Source organism: Thermobia domestica, chromosome 4 (assembly GCF_964235325.1).
Source record: "Thermobia domestica chromosome 4, izTheDome1.hap1.1, whole genome shotgun sequence".
NCBI lineage: Eukaryota > Metazoa > Arthropoda > Insecta > Zygentoma > Lepismatidae > Thermobia > Thermobia domestica.
In genome coordinates, this window is record NC_137457.1 from 32674645 (window position 1) to 32699822 (window position 25178).

Below are 25178 nucleotides of genomic sequence, written 5' to 3' on the forward strand. Positions count from 1 at the left end.
TATTAAAAGAATTGAAATTAAAATGCTATTTATATGGTCACATACAGAATAAACTTACAAAAGTTTAAAATTATTACTGGAAATTAATGCCCATAGTTTCTACACTACACACACAGTTTCTAATGTATTGAAATTTCATCGATAGTATGAAACGTTATCGATAGTATGAAACGTTACAAAATGTTGTACTGTAAATTTCCATAACTGATCTCCAAGTAGATGTATACCAACCAAAGGTAGTTTCGTCAAGTTTAACAAGAAGTCCAAAATATGCCTCTTGAAAACAGCTCGTATTTGTAAAAGAATACTAATGATTGCTTTTGGCTGTTGCAATGGTCTGTCCAAGCAGCTTGATGAAAAAAAAAAAAAAGTATAACAACAAAACCTGCTTCTCTTATACGAGAAAAAGAAAAAAGAAAGAAAAGCTTAGTGTGGTGAGTGTAAGGGAGCGCCAAATTCTGCTTCGCCCCGGGCGCCGAAATCTCTAGCTACGGCTCTGTTAATGGGATATATCTTATCCACAGTAGTGAAAACTTTGAAGCAAAATAACAAATAAAAAAAAAAAAAAATGGACATTATCTAAAACTACATATATTATGAAACTTAGACTTCATACGGAATTTACTCCGCCTTAACTTTTTAAAAATGATCAAAACCTATATGAAATGGAGGAATCAGGTAATTTAAATCACTCAGTTTTTCAATGTAAACTTACTATATTTAAATTGTAGAAATTATCTATTTGGTGTAATCTATAAATAAATACGATGGTAATGATCATATTGTGAATTTATCGTTGGATAATGAACAAATTAATAAAGCACTGATTACCGTTCTTCAATTTAACAATATCTATCTATCTATCTATCTATCTATCTATATATATATATATATATATATATATATATATATATATATATATATATATATATATATATATATATAAAGTAAATAAAGGGAAAACATTAAATCCGATGGGTATTAAGGTTGGGGTCTACAGAGAAAAACATACATTCAGTACCAATGAAGAAGAAATTTTTAAAATATCCCGGAAAAAGACATTAAAAAAAAATAAAAAAAGAACATTCAAGCGTCATTGGCACCTTAGGTATTTACCTCTTCATGGAAGAGGTCTGGAACTGCAACTAATAAATCAGTGCAAAATAGAACGAACTATTTTACGTCTATTATAAAGTTCTCAGAAGAAAAATATAGTACATAATATCTAATAGCAATACTAATCGACTATAAATCCACGAACGTCAAGAACTGTGTAGAAGAGCCGAAAAGCAGAAAACTGATGAAAACTTACACACATATTTATACTACTTTTCCATGTAATTCTAATCAGGATCTAATTATTATTTATTACAGATATTTGGCAACCATGCAATTTTAAGTTTAGAGAACCCTGTCGGACTCTCATAAAAATCTTGTCCGATGTATAAGTTTGTGTTCAACTTTTAGAAGCTCTAATAAAAATTCCATTAAATTTCCCATAATATAGCATTGATATGTATACAGGTAGAGAATACGAACTTAACCAGTCAAGGCAGTTGTATTCCATTACTTCTGAAGGTTCAGTTGGTAAACAATACATTCTTCTAAAAAAAATTATAATACAATAATACTATTTACCTTAGCAAATGGATTAATGTAAGTTACGATGCGAAGAACATAAAAAGCGATTAATTCAATAAAAAGTTATGATCAAAGCCTATACTTAGCTACTTCATGAAATATCTACCGAGCAAACAAAATCATACAACTATCATTACATAATGACAATTGTATACTGCAGCTAATACTAACTCAAAGAAGATAATAAAAACGTTAATAATCAAATAGCTAGTAACAAAGTTGTAATCGTTATTTACGTCGTGGTTCGGAACAACTTTTATTTCTCATACATTCCCCCTTTTCTTAGTTGTGTTTCCCAGTTACGCCATGACGTAAACGACCACTGCCCATGCCTACAGTTCCACTTACGATGACTGGGACATGATAAGTGAAAATGTAAGCAACGTAAAGTTTGTTGTTTACCTACACGTACAAAGGAAATTAAGTATTAAACCTATAACAAATGATGAAGTCACTTTTCAATAAAAGAAATATAATGTTACTATAAGAGCACAAGTATTACATGTTTTTAGATTTTTAATGTATTTATTATTAACAATTTAATACGAACGACACTATGGTGGCTTGGCTTTAGTAATGAATAAAGTGGTGGCTTAAAATATTAATAAACTCACGCGTTTCTTCGGCTAGCCTGTTGAGGTTGCTCCCTCGTTGTCCCGTGTTCGAGGATGTGCGCTGGTTCTGGAGTTAAAGTCCCAAGGTTAACTTCCCACTACTGCTTCTTCAGTGAGAGTTCCAAATAGGAGCTACAAATATAGATTCCGCTCCAGGAGGTCGTTGTCGTTGTATCGTCAAACAAGTACGCTTACGTAAAATTTGATGTGAGGAATAATGAACTGCCACTTTCACATATAGATATAACACTTCATCACTTTTAATTTAACACAGAACGTTCACGTGTACACAATCGTCTAGTAGTACAATAGTTACAGGCAGCCTGAATGCTGCCTTCAGAAAGGCGGGTCCAGGGCAAACAAAACGTCGACGAGTTTTTCGTCGAATAGATGCAGAGTGACTGCCCGCTTTGTCCAGTCAGCTATTGTGTATATGTTCTCGGTGCTAGAGCGCTCAGATGATGACGTATACTACCAAGTTCACACTCTTTGGCTGAAAAAGTGCGGACATTTTAAATAGTCAAATCAGCGTTGAGCAATGACAAGAAGTAAAGTGTTTTTGCGACTTTCCCGTTCCTTTCGGGACTGAGAGCGTTCACAAAGGAAATCACTGTCTCTGCAACGTATGTCCATACATGGTTACGAAATCTAACGGAAGTCTACTAACACAGATGAAAAGACATTCCAAAGCGTCGACAAAGAGTTTCTAAAACATTTGGATTTATACGAGGGTTGGTTAATAAAGTTCAGAATGAATCTATTTTCTCAATGTTTCTTTTAAATCGCAAAAAATGAGCTGTAGGACGGTGACAAAGTACTATCCCTACTACTACTATTACTAAAAGCGATATATCTAAGCGCAAACATCAGAGCAATAGAATCAAACTAAAATAATTAAAGTACACATATACTATGCCTACATTTAAAACAAAACTTGCTAAGATGCCTTGCATATCTACCGTCGGAAGTCATGCACTAGTATCACTAAAGAATACGGAAACACTCCGACAAATACGTACTTGAAAGAGAGTACAGCGTAATATCTTGGACTTAGAGTCATTTTCAGTATTTGTATTTCAATGGCGATATTTGAATTGAAATTCATTTTAATCGTATGATATCATAAATTTCGATTCAGATCATCTGTTTCTTTTCTGATAGCCCTTCTTCTCGCAGCTATTTATTGTCAAGACTTCCGAAGTGACTGCAGTGGTGCCAACTTGAAACAGAGTTGTTGAGTTGATTTTGAGTTTAATGTTCCTTTCAGCAGCGAGGCTAAATGAAACGTGGACGTCGGTGGAATCCGAACCACACGAACTCCTGTCGAGAATCGAACCCTGATCACCCACGACAAAGGCACGTACGCTAATCTGAAACATTATAAAATCCCATCTGGAGAGACAGAAATTCCCATTTTGATCTTCAATTTCCCATGCTATAGTAATTACAAAATAATGATAATTATAAAAAATCATATGTTACATTTTCTTCAATATATGAGTAAACTACCCGTAAATTTAGATGTACGTTTATCAAGTAGTCGATAAATAACTATTTTTCTTACTTGAAATAAACAGTATAAATTTTGGTGAAAACAAGTGCATTTTGTCGTCAGCATTTAGTATTTACATATAATTCCTTTGTGTCATTTTATTATAATGGACGCAAGGATACTAGAAGAACTTCATTCTCAAGTTGATTTATGCAGTACGTTTTCGAAGTTGGTTGTTTCTCATTTTGCATTTTACTTTTCTTCTGTTAATTGAGGAGTTTGATGTAATAAGGGCGTAAGAGAGTTTATCCCTTTTTGCTTTGCATCAGACGCTTTGTGGCTCGTGCCATGCTTGTTTAGCCTCCTGGTAACATTTCAATTCAATATCAGAATGAAATGCTGCATATTACATTGTTTTATATAAGAAAAAATACTACTTCAATTTTCAACATCATTTTTCTTCAACTGCATGTTTCAGACTTACACTCTTATTGTATCAAACTCCTCAATTATATTCTTTGTATTTAAAAAGTACCAGAGAACCATTTACATTTCTTGGAGTTTGTTTTTTGGGAATCATACGTTACTTCTGCACTAGCATGCATTTCCGATAACAAAATTAGTCAATTAACACTGATGGCAAGATTATTGACAAATTATTGGTCTACTTTCCTCGCATAGAGAATTTTATTGTCGGCTGCCAAATCTCATATTGGCTGTCAATTGTGATGAAAATTCTCTTTTCGAGAAATTAATGTTTAAAAAATCCCACGAAATGGAATTTTTCCCACAGGTTGGCATAACTGAGTGATTGGTGACCAAGGGGCCCTCGCATCTGTAGATACTTCGTTTCACGCTCGGATGTTGGATTGCAACTGCAAGCATCGTAAGACATGCATTCTGAGAAGAAACGGTTGTTGCAAAGTGTGTATATATGATGTATACTCTTGTAGCCTTAAATCTATATAAGATTTGTGTTTAATTTTCTTATAATTAGTGTTATTTAATGATGATTGGATGAATGCAATATACGATTTTTCTTTCTATCGAATGAATACAGTACAATATAATGGACGAATCCGTTCGCGAACTAGGAACGTTGCATGGGAGCAGGTAAATTTAAACAATGAACAGTGATACTCAGAAACATTTCAGGCTCAAAAGTGATTATATTTGGTAGTAAGATTGTGTACCTTAAGTAACGAGTGAGAGCATTAACTGTTTAATTTTTATTTTCAGGAATAAGGTCTAAACATCACTGATGAACAGCTTTCCTAGATGGAAGCCATTGTCAAGAACATTGATTTCAAGATGGCGGCGGAAGAAGAGAAGTTGACGAGGCATGACATTATGGCTCATGTTTATACTTTCGCCAAGTGCTGCCCTCTCGCCGCCCCTATTATTCATCTGGGAGCCACCTGCTGCTACGTAACGGATAATGCGGTAAGAGTATCTAATTGTAGATGTTTGACGACGAATTTGCATTGTCATTTCGCTTCTTTGTAAAAGTATTTTGTTACCGAGCGTAATTCCAAAATTATCTCGCTTTAAATATTAGGAATACAGATGAAATCATAAAGTTCTTGCACTGTAACCGAGAGGTTCCGGGTTCGAGTCAAGTAGCTGGCTATTCTGAAAGGTTTATCTTTAATTTCACAAGGTGAATAATGTATGTCACGTAGGGCTTGTGCGGCTTCTTTTCCATGTTTTATTGTTGATGGTTTCTAATCTAAAATGGCTTTATAACTGTACTGAACGTTTGTAAATCTTATTGAATATTATAAAAGAAAGAATGCTTGTTTAAGGTAAACTCCGATACTAATTTGAAAAATGTCCTTACAATTTTGAAGTACTTTTCTTCTGGATAATTTAGGCTATCCGATATCTTATCCGATCATGTTTTAGCTCGTGAAACTAACCAACAGTATGCAAGGTGTTTGAGAACACGCTACTAAACAGTAAATATAAAATAGTAAAATATTTAGCAGTCTCATTGACTATCTTAGACTGCGTTCCAAAATGGATTAAAGGACTAATTATACTAAGACTATGTTTAAAGACAGATTTAAATGCAAGCGTCCGTTGAGTTCTTTGCTTGCGATGTGGCTGAATAGCCAATTGAGAAAGTTGTTTAAGTATGGTTCTACGTTAAAATAAAAAAATAAAAAAAAATCTTGGCTACAATCAACGAATGCTTGCATGAAAATCCGCCCTAACTGTAGAAAGTAGAAAACTTTTATCCTAGAGTTGAATATATTATCTCATATCATTGGAAGTACGCATTAGGCGAAATACTTGCAACTAAAAGCATGAAAGACATGTGATAAAAAGAATATGTGTCTATAACGTCGAAAACTACATATTTCATTTTTGTTTGGAAATTCTAAACTGTTCTATTAGTTTAAGAGAGAGAAAACTTTAAAAGAATTCAGAAATAAGCAAAGGTATTTTTAAGTTAATTATAAAACATTGTCCGTTAAATTGGTACTGACTCATTCCAATATGAGCCTATGTTAGAAGTATTCATTCAACGTGCATCGTAATGTTACTAACAACATCCAATTATAACAAACTAATCCATTTTACGGTCTAGGAAACCTGAAGAGTAGTAGAAAATGGATCGATCTGGATCAGACCTGAGCCAGTTTTAGCCAACTCACAAGCCACTGAGAAAATGACCACCATGCACCGTGAGCCCACGGTCTTTTACGACCTCCATTTTAGGGGTGAATTCGTTCTCTTTTATGACCACTTTTTTGGGGGTGTATTCATTCTCTTTTACGACCTCCATTTTAGGGGGTGAACTCATTCCCTTTTACGAGCATATTTTAACATAGCACAGCTAATAAAAGAACATGGTTTATTTCCTAACATAGCTGAGACTACGTAACACACAACAGCCTCCATTTTAAGTGGTGAACTCGTTTCCTTTTATGAGCATATTTTCCAACCCCTATTTTGAACATAGCAGATAACACATAGAACTATTTTAACATAGTAGGTAACATAAGATTACGAACACATATAAGAGCAGGGGTGAACTCGTTCCCTTTTACAACCCCTATTTTAACATAACAGAAATTACACTGAGATTATGAACACACAACAGAACAGGTAATACATAGCACAGTTAATAAAAGAACATGGATTATTTTCCAACCCCTATTTTAACATGACATGAAGATTAGATAACACATAAGAGTACATAACACAACAAGGGTGTATTCGTTCTCTTTTATGAGCATATTTTCTTTTACGGGGGTAGCAAGACCCCCAACCCTCCTCCTTTCTCATCCAGGGCTTGGGACCGGCAATGGCGGAGTTTAAAAAAATAACATCATCATACTCTCATAAATGAATGAAGCATAATATCATTAGCATCAATAGTAGTGAGTGAGAATTTGTTTAAAAAATCCTGCATCGAATAACCAGATGCACGACATGCTAAATATAGGAAACAGTAATGTCCACAAAATTGAGATAAATCACCTTGAATACGTCTATTATTCCATGTATAATACAGACAGTTTCGTTTTAAAAACCTTATATGATGTTGTATATAGGGAGGTATACCATAGCTATCGAAATACTCTCCCACACACATATTAGATATATAAACAGCAACCCAATGTTCACCAGGCTTATCACTAGAATCAGTGTTTATAATTATGGCGGCTGGAAATGTATGAATAAACAAAGGTAACTCATCAGCAGCATACACACCAATAAAATGATCTTTAGGCAAATTTTGTTGTAATGCTTCATAAAGCTCAATTGTATTTAACATTTTCTTTCTTTAATTAATATATATTTTTCTCTGGAAATCAATTTCTAATTCTGAAGAGAATTCACCATAAATAATTGTTGTTACAGGAGATGGCAGTGCTTCTTTAAAATGAACCTCTAAACGTACACTTCCTTGCCGTTGTGGACTAGTATGAAATGCAGCACTTGCGCTTGAATCAGGAGTTAAATCAAACACCAGTAGAGTATAACCATTAGGATATTCAGCACGTGAAATATCATTACCTTGATTAGAATAATAAATACCTGAACCTGTAAATAACGTAGAATATGCTTGTACATATAGATTATTATCAAAATCCGTTTGTAATGGTTTGAAGGGGACTGGATTTCCATCAACATACAATGTAAAAAATGACATACTAAAATGTTGAAAATTGAATGGATTTGTTTGATAATTACCATTAAAAGCAGTATTAGTAACAAAACCAATAATAATACGTTTAGGCACTAGGCCTGAAAATAGATCTGGAAGTGTACTATCCATAATTCCTTGTGGCAGAGTTTCAGTCTTCACTTGCACTTTTGTTATAGGATATTTTACTCTAAATTTAGGATTTTGTAACACTTTATTTTGTGCTATTTTAACTGCTGGTGATACATCAACCTTTTTCACAAGCAATGTTGCATCTGTAATTACAACTTTTCCATCAGCATCTGCGTCGCCCATTAGACAAAATGTAGGTTTAGCTGGAATTAGTTTAATACGCAATTGTACACCATTCAGTAAAAATTTCTCCTGATTGAAAATATCAGCATGAATATAACCCAATAATTCAAATGACTGACTTAAAGCAGTGAGAAGAAAACGTTGTTTAAATCCTACATTAGCATCAGCCACACTGTCCATATGCCCTGCAGTATCTTTAAACCACATTGATGTTTGAAGATGCGTTGATTTAGCTTCAGCATTATAATTTAGTAGTTTTTCAATATACGATCGATATGGATATGTATGTGAAGAGTAGGAAATAAGTTGATTATTTAAATATACTTGCAATTCACTGAACATTGCATTGAGAAAATCATTTACAGGGCCGATTTTCTTATCGGCAGAAGTTAAATTAGAACCATCTGATTTAGTAATTTTACCTTTAACATATAACATTGTGTGCGGTAAGTCAATATAGTCATCCCCATGACCGGGGACTACAAATTCTATTGGTGCATTATCAGCTAATGAAGCCACAGGTTTATATGGAACTATTTTATTACCTATAATACTGGTTTGAGTGGGTAAACCAGCAAATAAATCTAATTCTGATTTCATACACTCACACTGCATTTTTTTTCTTCTCTCTTTTCTTACTATTATATTCACACATGGTAAAATTTACAATACCGTATTACGTCTACGAAAATGTAATTTTACACATACACTGCCATATTGGAAAGGAAGTGGATTACCTGTACTATCTCTTAAATCAATAATAATTTGATCAAATTGTTTACGTTGCACAGTGACATAATGAGGATTATCAAAAATATGTACATTATTAATACCATGCTCTGTAATATTTGTATTTATAATACGTAACAATGGAGCTACGGTGTCACCCACCATTTGTGGTTCTACAATATCACTGTAAATATACATAAGTGCAGGTAGCGCTTTTTGTAAATCAGGTGGATAACGAGCATGATGAACAACTGCAATATCTTCTTGTTGAATATGATCAAAACCTAGTATTCGGGCTAGTTCAGGAGATAGGCGTACTTCTATATGCTTCTCTTGATCTTTTATTACTCTATTAACCTCAATTCGTTTCACTGATGCTTTGACTTTTAATTGTAAATTTAATATATCACTTTTATGATTAATTTGAGATAGAATATCATCAACATGATAATAGTGGCCTGGTAAGATTTGAGTTATGTTCCAGTTTTTTGTATTCATGAGACGGTAATAAATATTATTTGTATATTTGGAAACATTTTGAAATGAACTTGTATAATGCACTTCAACAACAGCTGTTTCCCACACTCCTTTCTCCAGTACAATAGGTTGATATAATTTAGTAGTATAACAAGCAAGAGTATTTTGAGGAAAATATTTCATAGAACTATTGCTAGGAAGTGTGAGATAAAAACTATCACTTTGCTCCATAGTCAATCAATCAAAAATATCTTTGGATCTTTTTATCCGTTTCACACCAGCACCACTAAAATGAACTTTCTTTCTTTTTCTTCTTCCAGATCCTTCCAACACCTGATTTAATTTATTTTGAGCTTTGTTTTTTAAATTTGTTTTGGCTTCTTGCCATCGATCTTGTAAAGACTCTTCAATAGGTCTATTATTATCTAGTACATCTCCTGCTACATTAATTCCTGTACGTATCAATTCTTTACCAACAGTTTTTGCACCTTGTTTTAATAAAGGAAATACAGTACGAAATAAACCTCCTAGAAAACTACCAATGCCATAACCTTCTTGATATGGTGCACCTCTATACACGTTATAATCACTTCCTGCTTGGTGTATGTAGTAATTGAGATAGGGCTCATTCATCTTTCTTTCTTTCTTTCTATATACTTAAAAATATCAATAGATAACAATAGAATATTATTATTATTATTGCTTATAAGTACACCATTTGCGTTTACGGGGTGGAGGACCATCTTCTTCTTCGTCTTCTTCGTCTTCTTCTGTTAGTTTTCTAATATAATCTATTCGTTGAGGATTACCAATGTACTCTAAAGGTATATTGGCTTTTGCTAATAATGTAGCAAAAGGTTTCCAGCCAGCAACTGAAATATTTTTCTTACGACATCTAACAAAATCGGATATCAAATCCACTATATTTGCACCTGGAATTAATTTATTATTAATATTCACATTTCCATTATCGTCCCATTGAATATTTGGATTTTGTTTCAATTTACGTAATAAAGGTCTCGCTTTACGTTTACAAATTTCAGGGAGAGTAGATATTATTTCATCATCATCCTCCTCATCCTCGTCCCCTTGTTCTTCCTCGGTAGTAGTAGTGGTAGTTGCTGTTGTTGTAACTGCTGCCGGTTTTTGAATTATATTTAAATATTTTTGTAAGACTTCTTTATATTTTGTCCATTTTTCTTCTACATTTAAACTTTTATTATTTAAAATTTCTTTCATTTCATCATCAAGATTAAATATCGTTTGATAATAATGTAATTTTTCTGGTGTGATTAAAATAAGTTTTTGTGCGTTTTGCATAATTATTTAATTAAACTAGATAGTATACCTCCAATAATAGGTGCAAGCAAAGCAGTAAGAAAACCACCTTTTTGTATAATTATTCGTTTTTTCTTCTGTTTTAATGACGGACCTTTTTTCACCAAATATCTCAGTTCCTTTTTATATTTTTTTAGCTTATTTATCTCTGTTTTATTTAATGGAACATTTCCCTGTAATACGTTATAGGAACATTCACAAATAGAGCGAATTAAATCAGGATCTGCATTTTGTAAAATTGCCTTACGTGCTTTCGGTTTTGACTTTGCTAAAAGTTTTAACAAAAGTGCATTTTCCTTACTAATCATTTTTACGGCTATTAAAGCACAAATAGTTGTTAGAATATAAACCATATTACAATTATTATTTTTTTACAGGTACATAAACATAATTAAAAGAATCTGTTGGAAAGATATTTGTTCGAACTCGCTGCTCATCAGGAGTATTTTGTTTTAAATCAAAGAGTAAATAACCATGTGCAATTCGAGTTGCATCTTGATATGCTTCTTGAATAAATTTTGTATTACCTGGATACAATTGTCGTGCGAGATAATTAATTTGAGCTTGGTCTCTAGGATTTTTAAAACAAACAATATAATGACAATTTAACGAAATATCCCGCATTCCTTTTTGTTGATGGAAAATATTCTGTGTTATAAATATTACACTTATATTTCTATGATGGCTACCCTTAGTAAAAATATCTACAATCCGATGGTCACACTCACGCATTAAATCATCAATAATGACAAGATGTGGACCCTCATGTGCTTGAAATTCATTATTTTGAGGTAAACCTTCTTTAAACGTACAGTTTGAAAGAGTATCATACAATGGTTGCCATTCACCATAACACCATAAAATATTTTTAAATAACTTGCTATAATGGTCAAGAAATGTTTTAACAAAATATGATTTTCCACAACCTGTGGGACCTGCTACCATACATGTAAAAGGAATTTTCCATTCCATCTCTATTACAGATATTGTGACGACATGCTTCACCTATAAATTCTTGACTTCTCTTTTTTTACAATATAGTATGTTTTAAATCAATCCAAGAATATTCACTTTTTGGCAGACCTAACCATTTCACATAGGCCTTATTATTTTTCTTTCGCAACACTTTTTCAATTAAATATGTGTTTGGAAATTTCGTTAATTGTAATTCGTGTCCGTAAAATCTTCCTTCAATAGGTTTATTATTTGAGTCTACTAAGTGATATGTCGGAGGATTAGTGAAGAAAACTTTAGCAATTCGAAAAATTTCTGTACTCCAATTGCGTGTAAAACCTCTATCAAAACCAGGACGCTTAAGTTTACTAATTCTTACATATTCACCTATCTTAAATTTACTTTTTCTTTTTATCACAGAAAACTTTTTGCAATAGATGTTTGTCAATAGATGTTTTTCATTTTCTTTTTTAACAGCGTCGATAGGTTTCATTTTAATAGTGGAATGAATAGTATTATTATATTTATGTAGTAATTCCGGCAGAATGCCAATCCATTTATAATTTCCCTGCAGTGTAAATTGTCTCCACATTATGTTACGTAACGATCTATTAAATCTTTCAATAATACTTGCTTTCACATCACTGTACGTGGAATAATGTTTAATGTTATTTTGGTTCATCGCCTTCTGAAACTCTGAATTATAAAATTCTCGACCCCTGTCAGTTTGTAAAAATTTAGGGCTTTTGTTTGCTTTTCTCAGTACTGTTATAAATGCTTGTGTAATTTCTTTCCCAGTTTTATTTTTCACAGGAATAGCCCAAGCATATTTAGAGAATGTATCTATCACAGTTAATAAATATTTGAAATTTCGATTAATTTTTGCTAGACCTTTCAATTTTCCACTGTTCATTTCAACTAAATCAGCTTGCCATAAATCATGAATCCCTTTCGTTATAACGGGTATTCGAGGATAGTTTCGTCTTGCACTTTTATGTAATTCTGCAACTATTTGTTCTCGAACTGATTGTGACATTTTTTAATACTAATATATCCAAAAAAAAAATTATATCGTATTTACAATATACAAATCGTACATTTTACATCTTTATTATTATAATACCCCCAAGGAACAGTGTGTATATTACAATTTAAAATTTTTCTTTTGTCATCATACGGATCTAATGCTAATTTTCTTACCTGATTTGTTGTTAAATTATGGTATTTACTTTTAATTTCAAATTGTTTTATAGATCGTTTCGTTTTTAAATATACATGATTTATAATCGTCAAACGTAATTTGTTCTTTAACTATATTTTTCTTGATCCCTTTACATTTTTTCAATTCTTTATTTTCACCAGTTTTTATAGCATAATTTTTTGCTCGTAACCCAACATATTCAATCATAGGAACTCCACCTAATTCGTCTTTCATTTTACCCAAAACGTGTTTATTTCTTGTGCTATATAAAGAATTATTTTCAGGATAATTTGAGGTGTCAAAATACTCATTCATATCTTTTATATCGTTATAAATATTGTTAGTTTTAATTTGGTAAATGAAAGAGTCAGTATCCATATATGCAATTCTAATTTTATCTCCATATCGCGGTTTCATTATATTATAATGGAATTCATACATTGCTAATTTTGATAATTCTAAAACTGTCGCTCCTACGTAAATTGGTTTATTAAGGGTTACCGATTTTTTTACCATATGAAACAATGCCAAATTATCAGCCAATTTTACCCAATTTTCAAACTGATTTTGCGCTACTAATTTTTTACACTTTTTTTCATTGTTAATTAATTTTATATCAATTCGTTTTCGTACATTCTCCATTGTCTTTCCGTATACCGAATTATTTAATAACTTATAGAAATCTTTTTCAAATTCAATTGTAGCATTTGCACGGCGTTGAGTATTTTCTTGAATATAAGATGCAAGCCATTTAGATTGACGAAACCATAATATTTTATGTACTTTTACCAATATTAAACCTTGTTTTAGATAAAATTGTAATAGTCTATAATGCAAGATATAATTCGATTTCGGTTTAAGTGTCAATAGTAATTTTGAATATTTACCATTCGGTGGAACTTCATTAGTTGGAGCACACGGAAAATCAGAATGGTATTCGTGTAAATCAGTTGGATACTCTAAATCCACTTCTAGAAAAAATCCCCATTCACTATCCGTGGGCCAATTGATAATTTTATGTTTGTCTTGCCAGTTGTCAATTTTATCCTCCCACCGAAAACCACCATATGGTAAATAGTCAATCATTGATAGTCCGTACAGATTATTCATGTCAATATACAGTAAATAAGATTTTTCTTTTTCCGCATCAAAATCATGTACGTAAGGATTATTAGCTTTGGCATACCTTAACACAGCTTGAGTAATACCTCCGCGAATCGATTTTTCTACAAACATATACATATTGATATCTGATAAAAGTTCAAGTTCAATTTTTGTTCTATATAACATGGCTTGCCATGCCAACCCAGGTGCAGTAAAACAATTAATCGGATCAATACAAAAAGCATTTAAACATGTCTTTCTAAAATTCTCCAACACATCTGCTGTGAGAAGTACATCACATTTTAAATATAGATCGTGGTAGTCCCCTAAATTTTCACATTTAAACACACGCCAAATCAGTTTTGCATATTGATAATCAGTCTCGGAAATTTGTGTTCCATTCAATTTGCTACTAAACGCCTCTCTTCCAGGAAATTCAGTTTCTTTAAATGTATCTAAATTTGTTATGTATTCATAAAAATAAATTCCCTTACGGAGAATTAAAGGAAACTTTTCATCGGAAAAATATTGCTTTGTGTAGACAAATTGCTCAGGTTTTAATTTTGACACCAAATTTTCGAGACTATACGGTAGGAATTTAAATAAGTCTACAAAACGTAACTCGATAGGTCTACCATTAAAATTAAAGTGCTTAGAGAATGTTATGTATTTCTCAGTGCTTTCAGCAATTACAAAAATATTTCCCGGGGTGCAACCTAATTCTTTCACAAATAAATGTGCATCATACCCAGACAAATTATGGAAGAAGACAGGGATAAAATTACTTTGACGCTTAATTTGTAAATTACACTTGTTGCACACCGTGGCAATAAATTGACCAGTTAAATGGTTATGATGTTTAACTTTTCTATTGTCACTCGTATATTTACTATCACAAACTGAGCATTCAGTGGATAGGTTAAACTCCTGTAACTGAGAACTAGTTAATGGTATTAATGGTTTTTCTTGATCTAATATGTTTATGATTTTTCTTAATTCATTCTCCATAGCAGACATAAACTTCATCGATACATTTTCTCCCCGATAAATAACTAAATCTGATTTCATATAGTTGTTACTCCAACATACAATATAACCAAAACTGCATGGTATATGTTGGTGAATTTGTACTGTATGAGATCCACTTTGTTTATTTATAGGTTTTAATAAACTTTCCATATCTGCAATTATTATCACATCATTCTGTAATAACAATTTCAATTTTCGAAATTTTAAAACTTCTCCTTGTTTCGGCATGTTAATTTTGGTTGGAGTGTGTTCTTTACATAATTTGTCATGTTCATCTAATTTTGATTTGTTATAAAATGATATTAAACATCGTCTACAAATAAATGTTTGATGACTACCTAACTGATGTCTGACTAAACCATTTAAATTTGTAATTAAACAATAATGAGAGTTTAAATATAATAAATCAATATGTTTACCTACAGCTGTGTTTTCGCTTATATGTAATGGGAAAATAGTTTCATGATCATAATTAATGCCATATATATTAATGGAAATTTGTTCTTTAGGAAATACGGAATTATACATATGTTCAAATTTGCTTATGTGTGCTACTTCGACGGGAAATTGTATATTGGTTTTTTCAAATAATGGTAATAAAGTATTACTATATTGTATGTAATTATTCGCACGATTTGTATTTTCTTTTACTGGATATAAAGCAGCTAGAATACTATACATAAAACTTCTGTTATCGTTATTTTGAATATTTAAAACACATTTTGTGGATAAAATCCATTGAGGCAATTTTATATGACTCTTCAATAACGCATTGATATTTTTTATTAGACAATAATGAGAGTTTAAATATAATAAATCAATATGTTTAAATACACCTGCATTTTCGCTTATATGTAATGGGAAAATAGTTTCATGATCATAGTTAATGCCATATATATTAATGGAAATTTGTTCTTTAGGAAATACGGAATTATACATATGTTCAAATTTGCTTATGTGTTCTACTTCGACGGGAAATTGTATATTGGTTTTTTCAAATAATGGTAATAAAGTATTACTATATTGTATGTAATTATTCACACGATTTGGATGTTCTTTTGCGGGATGCAATGCAGCTAGAATACTATACATAAAACTTCTATTATCGTTATTTTGAATATTTAAAACACATTTTGTGGATAAAATCCATTGAGGCAATTTTACATAAGTTTTCTCTTTATGACTCTTCAATAACGCATTGATATTTTTTATAAGACAATAATGATTGTTGCAATTTTCTTCACAATACAGTAAATCAATATGTTTAAATACACCTGCATTTTCGCTTATATGTAATGGGAAAATAGTTTCATGATCATAGTTAATGCCATATATATTAATGGAAATTTGTTCGTTAGGAAATACGGAATTATACATATGTTCAAATTTGCTTATGTGTTCTACTTCGACGGGAAATTGTATATTGTTTTTTTCAAATAATGGTAATAAAGTATTACTATATTGTATGTAATTATTCACACGATTTGGATGTTCTTTTGCGGGATGCAATGCAGCTAGAATGCAGTACATAAAACATCTATTATCATTATTTTGAATATTTAAAACACATTTCTTTTTGGATAAAATCCATTGAGGTAATTTTATAAAAGAAGAAGCGGAAAGCGGATCATATTTACTGATTTTAATTTCTAAGTGATGGTTTGGTTCAGAACATAAAGACCACCCTGATTTCTTAATTGCCCTATTTTCTTGTTCAACTAAAATTTTATTAAATAGTTTTTCAATTATAGAATTCAAATCTGTACTCGGCAAAATAATTTCGTTACCACTATTTACAAAGAATCTACATGTTTCTAAATCTACTGGTTTTACAAAAGTTGTAGCCAAAGAAAAATTTACTTTAAACGATGTCTTAGTTTGTTCTTGTTGTAATATATCTAAACAGTCTTTTCTTTTATTCTTTAAAAAACATCCACTATCCTCATTTAAATCAGTATCACATTTTAAAATAAAATTTTTTAAATTATTATTAAATAGAGTATCAGAATTGATAATATTTGATTTAACCTTTTTTGTTGCCATTTTTTTTTAAAAAACTAACTCTTCAAAGTTACTATAATAATTTTGAACTGAGTTTTTATAATATAATATTAATAGTATTATTATAAAATGTCTTACTTACAAAAGAAAACAAAACCACACTATTAATAAACCACACTAATAATATAAACGCACACACACAAAAATATCTGAACTTTACGCTTCACACGGTAAACATGAAGTGATTACAAAAAAACATGTCGGTCAGTCTTTTATACCTGTCTGACAGTATTACGTCATGTTGCGCAATAGTATGAGTCATCCTCTGGGGGATTCCCCTCTTTTTTTTTTATACCTTTGTGATTGATTACATTACGTTCAGGGATTCCTATCGTTGAATGACGACAAGTTATTGTCTGTTAAAGAGAAAACTAGGTCAATGTTTTTTCAAATCCGGATGAATGACGTAATGAGAATTATCTACATATGGCGGAAGTTATTATGTAACTGATAACAAAACACGGAAGTTTCGCATTCTTTAAATAATCATCTCTGCTATGTTCAAATATAGGTTAGAATCTTTGCTATAAGGTTCGAATGTATTATCTGTTATGTTCAAATAATGGTTGAAAAATGAGAACGAGTACACCCTCCCTCCGTAGCTATGTATTATCTGTTGTGCTGTGTGTTCATAGTCTCAGTGTATTCTCTGTTATGTTAAAATAGGGGTTGGAAAAGGGAACGAGTTCACCCCCCTAAAAGACCATGGATTCAAATAGGGTGGAACAAGTCTTATGTATCTGCTGTGTGTTCACCTCTGCTATGTTTCGTAGTCTATGTCATGTTGAAATAGGGGTTGAAAACGAGTTCACCCTAAAAATGGACTATGCTCAAATAAGGGTGGAAAAATAGGCCCACTGCTATGTTACGTATTCTTATGTCATTTCTGTTATGTTAAAATAGGGGTTGAAAACGAATTCACCCCTAAAATGGTATGATATTCGTACTCAGCATGATCGAAAACCCCCATATGCCTAGTTTTATCCAAATCGGTTCAAAGAGCGTATCCAATCGCTATGTTACATAGGTATTCATTGTCTTAAAATAGGGGTTGGAAAACGAGTCCACCCTTAAAATGGAGGATGTTGTGTGTTACGTACTCTCATTGTAATTTCTGCTATGTTCAATTAGAGGTGGAGAAAATGAATACACCCCTTGTGCTATGTCCGCCATGTTTCGTAGTCTCTGGCATGTTGAAATAGGGGTTGGAAAATATGCTCATAAAAGAGAACGAATACACCCTTGTTGTGTCATGTACTCTTATGTGTTATCTAATCTCCATGTCATGTTAAAATAGGGGTTGGAAAATAATCCATGTTCTTCTATTAACTGTGCTATGTATTACCTGTTCTGTTGTGTGTTCATAATCTCAGTGTAATTTCTGTTATGTTAAAATAGGGGTTGTAAAAGGGAACGAGTTCACCCCTGCTCTTATATGTGTTCGTAATCTTATGTTACCTACTATGTTAAAATAGTTCTATGTGTTATCTGCTATGTTCAAAATAGGGGTTGGAAAATATGCTCATAAAAGGGAACGAGTTCACCACTTAAAATGGAGGCTGTTGTGTGTTACGTAGTCTCAGCTATGTTAGGAAATAAACCATGTTCTTTTATTAGCTGTGCTATGTTAAAATAGGAGTTGAAAAATATGCTCGTAAAAGGGAACGAGTTCACCCCCTAAAATGGAGGTCGTAAAAGAGAACGAGGTCACCCCCTTAAAAGTGGTCATAAAAGAGAACGAATTCACCCTTAAAATGGAGGTCGTAAAAGACCGTGGGCTCACGGTGCATGGTGGTCATTTTCTCAGTGGCTTGTGAGTTGGCTAAAACTGGCTCAGGTCTGATCCAGATCGATCCATTTTCTACTACTCTGAAGATTCGATGCCACGTTCAAAAGAGCTCTCCATTTTCTTCTCAGCCAACTGAATCCAGTTTCTACTTTGTATTCCCATTTCTGTGAGATCCATCTTAATATTATCATCCCATCTGCATCTAGATTTTCCTGTTGGTTGAATTTCCATTTAAAGTTTTGAAAGCATATAAATTATGTAGTTTCTCGATATGAATCTTATACATTCTCCATTTCCATCCCTCTTGGATCCGGATCTTCTCGGAATTATATTTTCATATCCAATTGATTTATATAATTACAAAAGAAATTGTTTTATTAATAATGCATTTGATAAATCACAATTAGTTTATCTTTATCTAATTCAAAAGCCATTTCGCATTATTTAAATTAGAAACAATAATTGCATTGCATTGATCACATTTTGAAACCATAAGCCCGGGACTTACCACTCAAAACTACCCTTTTGAAGAAATTATTCTTTGTGTGACTATCATTTTAAAACCATTCAGGCCTTCTTCATTCTGTCGACGAATTAAAATTAGAAGTGTCGAATTGTCTTTAAAAATCTTCTTGCTAATCTAGTTGATGTGCAACTAAAAGAAAATATTTAAAATGTTGTGCACAACAATTCATTGGCATTCAAGATTGAACTACGTTCTAATCTGCTGGCAAACATTCCTATTGAAATTTCTTTACCTTAATTGATACATAGGAAATTCTGTTACTTCTGTAATTTACCGATTAAACTCAATTACATTTGAAAGATCAAACCAAACATTAATTTATAAGTATTCTATCAGGCCTTGTTTCCATTTTGTACTAATACACAATAACACACTGAGCAAGGCTGTGTGATAATATGTTAAAAAAAAAAACTATCAAATAACAGTTTCAACATAATAACTGTGTCTTCATCAGACTTCCACTGAGAAGGAGTGGAAGTCTGATGAAGACACAGTTATTGTGTTGAAACTGTTACGTGATATTGTTTTAGTGTTTTTTTTCTTTACATATTATCCATAGCCTTGCTCAGTGTGTTATTGTGTATTAGTAATTTAAAAGATACATAAACAGTTATGTACATATCTAAGAAGCTACTACGTCAACAGAACTGTGATAAATGTAACATATTCACACTACACAGCGGGTTATGTGTGTTTTCTTTAAGTGAAGTATGTTCATAATTTTGACAAAGATAGAGAACTATAGTGTACGTGAAATGTGAAATAAATTGAAAAATATCATGAACTGTACACAGCAGGAAATTAACACAATATAACAGATTTATATACAAGTAAAATGTCCGTTCTTCGCGTGGAAATATTTGAATGCCCTTTCTCTTAGAATATTTCAGTTAAAGTTTAGTAATGATAAAGGCACAAAAGATACTCTACTTTTGGCATAGATATTAAAACACCCTATCCCCATAGAATAAATCTTTAATCAAATTGATATGAATAAAATCAGTGGTAGAGCGGTCACCTCCGGTGCTTGGGGTCCCTGGTTCGATCCCAGCTCGCGCCGTATGGAATTTGTGGTGGACAAACACCGTGCTCGTAGGTTTTCTTGGGGTTCTCCCGTTTACTCCCATTTTCTTCATTCCACCATTTCATTCATTTCTCTTAATCACCGTCTTCTTTAGCCTAACCGGCATAACCGTTGGACGTAAAACTTAGAAATTTCATTTCATTTTCATTTTATGCTGTTAAACTGTGTCCAACACTCGGAATGCGATGCAATTTCCCTATATAGTAACATGGCATATTTCTTTCCTAAATATTATGAGAACTACTTATTTTATACATTTTGAAATTCGTCCAAATGTTTGTTAGTATTAATATTCAGTTCACATGTTCAGTTTTACTTTTTCTTGCTACGGTAATATTACAGCGCACTAATTAAAAGTTAATTTTCTTCCATTTAAAAGCTGTTTAAGATTTTGGCAGTATTTTGCAACAGCGTAGAACAGCAGATAGGAGGCTAACCAGGTAGTTTTATTTTTCATTCTCTGCCCCCCGCTAGGTCACATGCGTGAACTTGGGGTTGTCCCCGGAGATAAAGAAAACCGATGGAATGCAGATTGACAACAGATAAGAACAAAGTCTGTTTTCTCTCTTTTCATAGATTGTAAAGATTTCATTGATTCTACGTAAACATCTCTTCGAATAATTACCTATAGAGGTATATTGGAGCTAACGACGTACGAAAGTTTCAGTAAATTTGTCTATGTTGCATTCAAGTGAGGAACGTGTTCCTCTTTTAAAAGTAGTTTCGGCGCGGCAGATTAAAGGTGTCATCAATAGTAGTTGGTAATGAATTTTACTATTAATCTGGTATTTCTACTTCGTGATATTTGATGGATTGTCAAAAAACATTACAAGACTAGTAGTTTTGGGAAACAGACTCAGTCGATTTTTGTAAACTGTCGTTCTCTATTACCAATTTAGTTTTATGGCGATCAGTGTTAAAACTGAAAACGGTTGATTTCTGCTACCTCTGGTTTGAATACAGTTTTAAACGGAAGGAAAAGAAATATTTTTGAGACGCTGTAAGAATCCCCGAAAACTTGTTGATATCTTCGTAAGACATTCCTCATTTTGAGATTAAAAAAAAAAAAAAAAAAAAAAAAAAAAAAAAAAAAAAAAAAGTATATAGTAAACTAAAAGTATATAGTAAACAGATCACCTCCAAGTATCAAAGACAATATAGGAGAGTGAAATCGTTTTAAAATAGAAGAGACAACATGTTTTGTTTGTAAACGCGGATGGTTTTAGAAAAGTGAAATCGAAAATCATTTCACAAACAATTCTAGTTTCAACTTTCAGTTCCGCGAAAAGTAGAAATAAAAGTGCAAGGAAACTACTATAAAAACCTTTGAAAATTTAGTTAAATCGTTCAAAGATCTATCAACCACACGCCTCCTAGTGACTACTCGCGCTTACTCGAAACGGGATAAGTGACTTCGAAAAAGTGCTGTGCTGATTCTGGTTGCAAGGGACAGATTTAAAGAAAACTATTTATTGTAAGTATGCTCACAAAAACTCTGTTGGTAACCTTAGTAAAATTCACATAAGAAAGTCTTAACGTGAAAGCGAGAATGTGAACCTCTTAAAAATCGTAATGCTATTATTCATTGTATAGGCGCTTTAATAATGGTTAAATTTATGTTCACTTTGTTTAGCATAATTCTAATGAATTAGTTTTCTTTATATCATGCCTATAATGCTAAGTTACTAGCACTATGCTACCTGCCCCATTTGTCATGAATCTCTCTCATTCAATCATATTTTTTAATTATTTCTTATTTGATAGGTTTTGCTCTATGAAAATCAATATTGAAACCGGAAATAGTAAATTTCTACCACTTCCGGTTTTAATAGTGAGATAGGGGAAGAGGTGATAAATTTTCTTGACGTTGAATCGATTTCCGAAATCCACTCGTCGCTAGCTATTTCCTTCTTTGACTTATGACCATGTTGAAACTGGTTGTGGTCGGTTTTCACCAAACATTTTAAATGAAAGGTTGTTGGAGGAGACAGAACCTATTCTTGAGGTGCTGAATGGATTCCAGAAACTACTTCTCAATATATTTTCTAGTTTTTGCTCTATGAAAATAAATATTGAAACCGAAAATTGAAGTAAATTTCTACCAGTTCTGATTTTAATAGAGAGATAGAGGTGAAGATAGAATATTTTCTAGAAATGTTGAATCAATTCCCTAAAACCGCGTGTCGCTAGCTATTATAGATTTTGATTTATGGCTCGTAACTGGTCGATCTCTATCACTTCCGATTTATATAGAAGATTGACGGAAGAAATAGAACCTATTCTTAGGACGCTAAATCGATTCCCGAAAACCCTTATCGATATCTCTTGCCGCTTTTGATCTGGTACATGTTAACAGACAGACGGACTTAGCCGTTCTATTAGACTTCCGATACTTATGCATAGGATAGTTTGGGAGTCTAATAAACCCTGGTAGAAGAAATATTATTCATTAAATCTATTTTCATTCAGAGTAAGAATATAAAAATTTCAAGAATTCTTTCACATCAGTTATTATGCGGTAAAGAAAAACGGGGACCGCGGTGGCTCAGTGGTGGAGCGTTCATCTCTGGTGTATGGGTTCCCCGGTTCAATTATAGGTCGGGCCAAGTGAGATTTGTGGTAGATAAACATCATGTGCGTGGGTTTTCTCGAGACCCTCCCGTTTCCTCCCGCTTTCTTCATTCCACACTTTCATTAATTCTCATCATCACCGTCTCCTTTAGCCTAGTTGGCATAATCATGCGACGTAAAACTCAAAGGTATAATTTCATTTCTAAATAATAACTTAATGCATTCTACAGTGTTCTATTCTTGGCGAATGGCCTAATAATAGCGTACAGATTGAAATGGATGATTCTACGAGAAAGGGAAGTTTTTTGTCACGGGAATTTCTTCAAACTACTACTAGAAAGAATCACCTCATTTTTTTTTGTTTGGTAGTAACCGTCACAAAGTAGGTGTGCCATGTATAACAGTTTGCAAATATAACACGAAACATACCTAAAAAAAATATTATTACCCAGATTTCTCAACACCGTGGGCTGTCACAGAGTACAGTTGACTGATTTTAATCAATAAATTACAACTGAAGTCGGAAATCAAACATCATTTAATGGCAATTAAATGGAAAACTTCAATTTTTCGGTTTTATGGAAAGTAAACCTTTATAACGATTATTTTCGAAAGCTTGACTATGCTTCGTTTCTGTCTCAACTCCATGGCATGAGAAAAAATTGTCATTGCTCTCAACAGATAGCATGGTCGTCCACGTTGGCAACACCCACAAGAAGACAAGGCAGACGTGTTTGACTGAAGAATAGAAAAAGTTGTGTGCATGTGTTAAAAGCTATAGGAAAAATATTTTTGTGTGTGGAAAGCAGGTGCGTATATTAATTGATACTCAGCACCATGGTATTTATTACTGAATGTATTTGTGTGGTATATACCTTCTTTCCCTTGAGAAACCTACGCCTTAACGTAGGAACTTCGTACATAATTACTCACATGTACTGGTTAAAAGTGTGCCGGTAAAGATAAATTATATTCAGTTTCCTCAACTCCATGTCCATCTGAAAACTAAGGAATCCACGGTGTTGAGACAAGTTCACGGAGTTGATAATCCTATAGTGTTTGTTATGCTCATACTCTTCCAAATATTTGTTCTTTCAATATATTGATAGAAATAAAGCTCGTTTATGGTCTAGTGACTAGTACGCTCGCCTTTCATGTGTGGTTCTGGATTTGTTTCTCGGTGGAAGCTCAAAAATTAATGGTGTTTACTTCGCACAGTGAGGCAATTGAAAAACTCATTTCAGTAGAGATGTACTGAAAGCTGATTGCGCAGACCATCACAACGACCGTAGGAGCAGACACGCTGACCATATGTCATTTACACTCAAAGGCTGGCTGGTAGGTCCTAGCCCATTTAAGGAGTGTTTCGCGGAAGTTCAGTTTTGCGGCTGTCAGGTAGCCGGAGATAAATCTTCAGTCAAGTTAAGATGGATGGTGTCTGTTTTTAACCTATTGACATCTCAATCTGTAAGTATTATGCGCACCAACAAAAAGCTTTTAAAGAAGCTATAAGAAAAATATTTTGGTGCGTGGAAAGCAGGTGCGTATATTAATTGACATTAGTTTATTTCCGATCTTGATTGATTAATTGATTGATTAATATTGGATTATTTCTTCTTAACTAATTTGTAACTTTTTCCAACTCATTATTTGTCAAATATGAGTCTCAATAGAAGTTTATTAAACATTCTGAAAATATAAAAATATAAACAATTTGGTACGTAGGCGTTTAACGAAAAAAAAAAAAAAACTGTTCATCAAAATATTTTAATATCAATAAATTTCTTATATTTCTAAATGTTTCTTGGGTAATAGTCTATAAGAAGGGTGGGGTGCTGACTGCCACAGCCAATTATTGGTGCTGATTGCCACGACTGGCGCTGATTGCCAATATCAAGGTGCTGACTGCCACGATGGCGTGCTGACTGCCACGAACCTGAGAGAAAGTTGCTAGACATAACATTCCCGGATGCCAAGAAGCCTGAAAGAAACTAGATGATCCTTAGGATCGTGTTGTTCAGACCAACACCTAACTAAGGTAAACAGGTCTCTGTATGTATACTCATGTCCAAAATTATTGTCACATTATTATAA

At 32.6% G+C, this 25178-nt stretch overlaps 1 protein-coding gene across 7 annotated transcripts in view; it reads left to right on the plus strand.

Annotated features, from left to right (window-relative positions):
- Positions 1-25178, plus strand: part of LOC145683819 (uncharacterized) — a 119805-nt gene that overhangs the window by 23242 nt on the left and 71385 nt on the right. For 4 of the 7 annotated variants that reach the window (XR_014131185.1, XR_014131183.1, XR_014131182.1 and 1 more), the window contains exon 2: positions 4987-5190. Coding sequence is in view for 1 of the 7 variants with exons in the window: in XM_081755414.1 (XP_081611540.1) it covers positions 4987-4992 (6 nt within the window). In the remaining 6 variants the exon portion in view is untranslated. Of the gene's footprint in view, positions 1-4986; positions 5191-20027; positions 21988-25178 lie in introns of those variants that run through there. The other 3 variants (XM_081755414.1, XR_014131187.1, XR_014131186.1) reach the window with 3 other exon arrangements.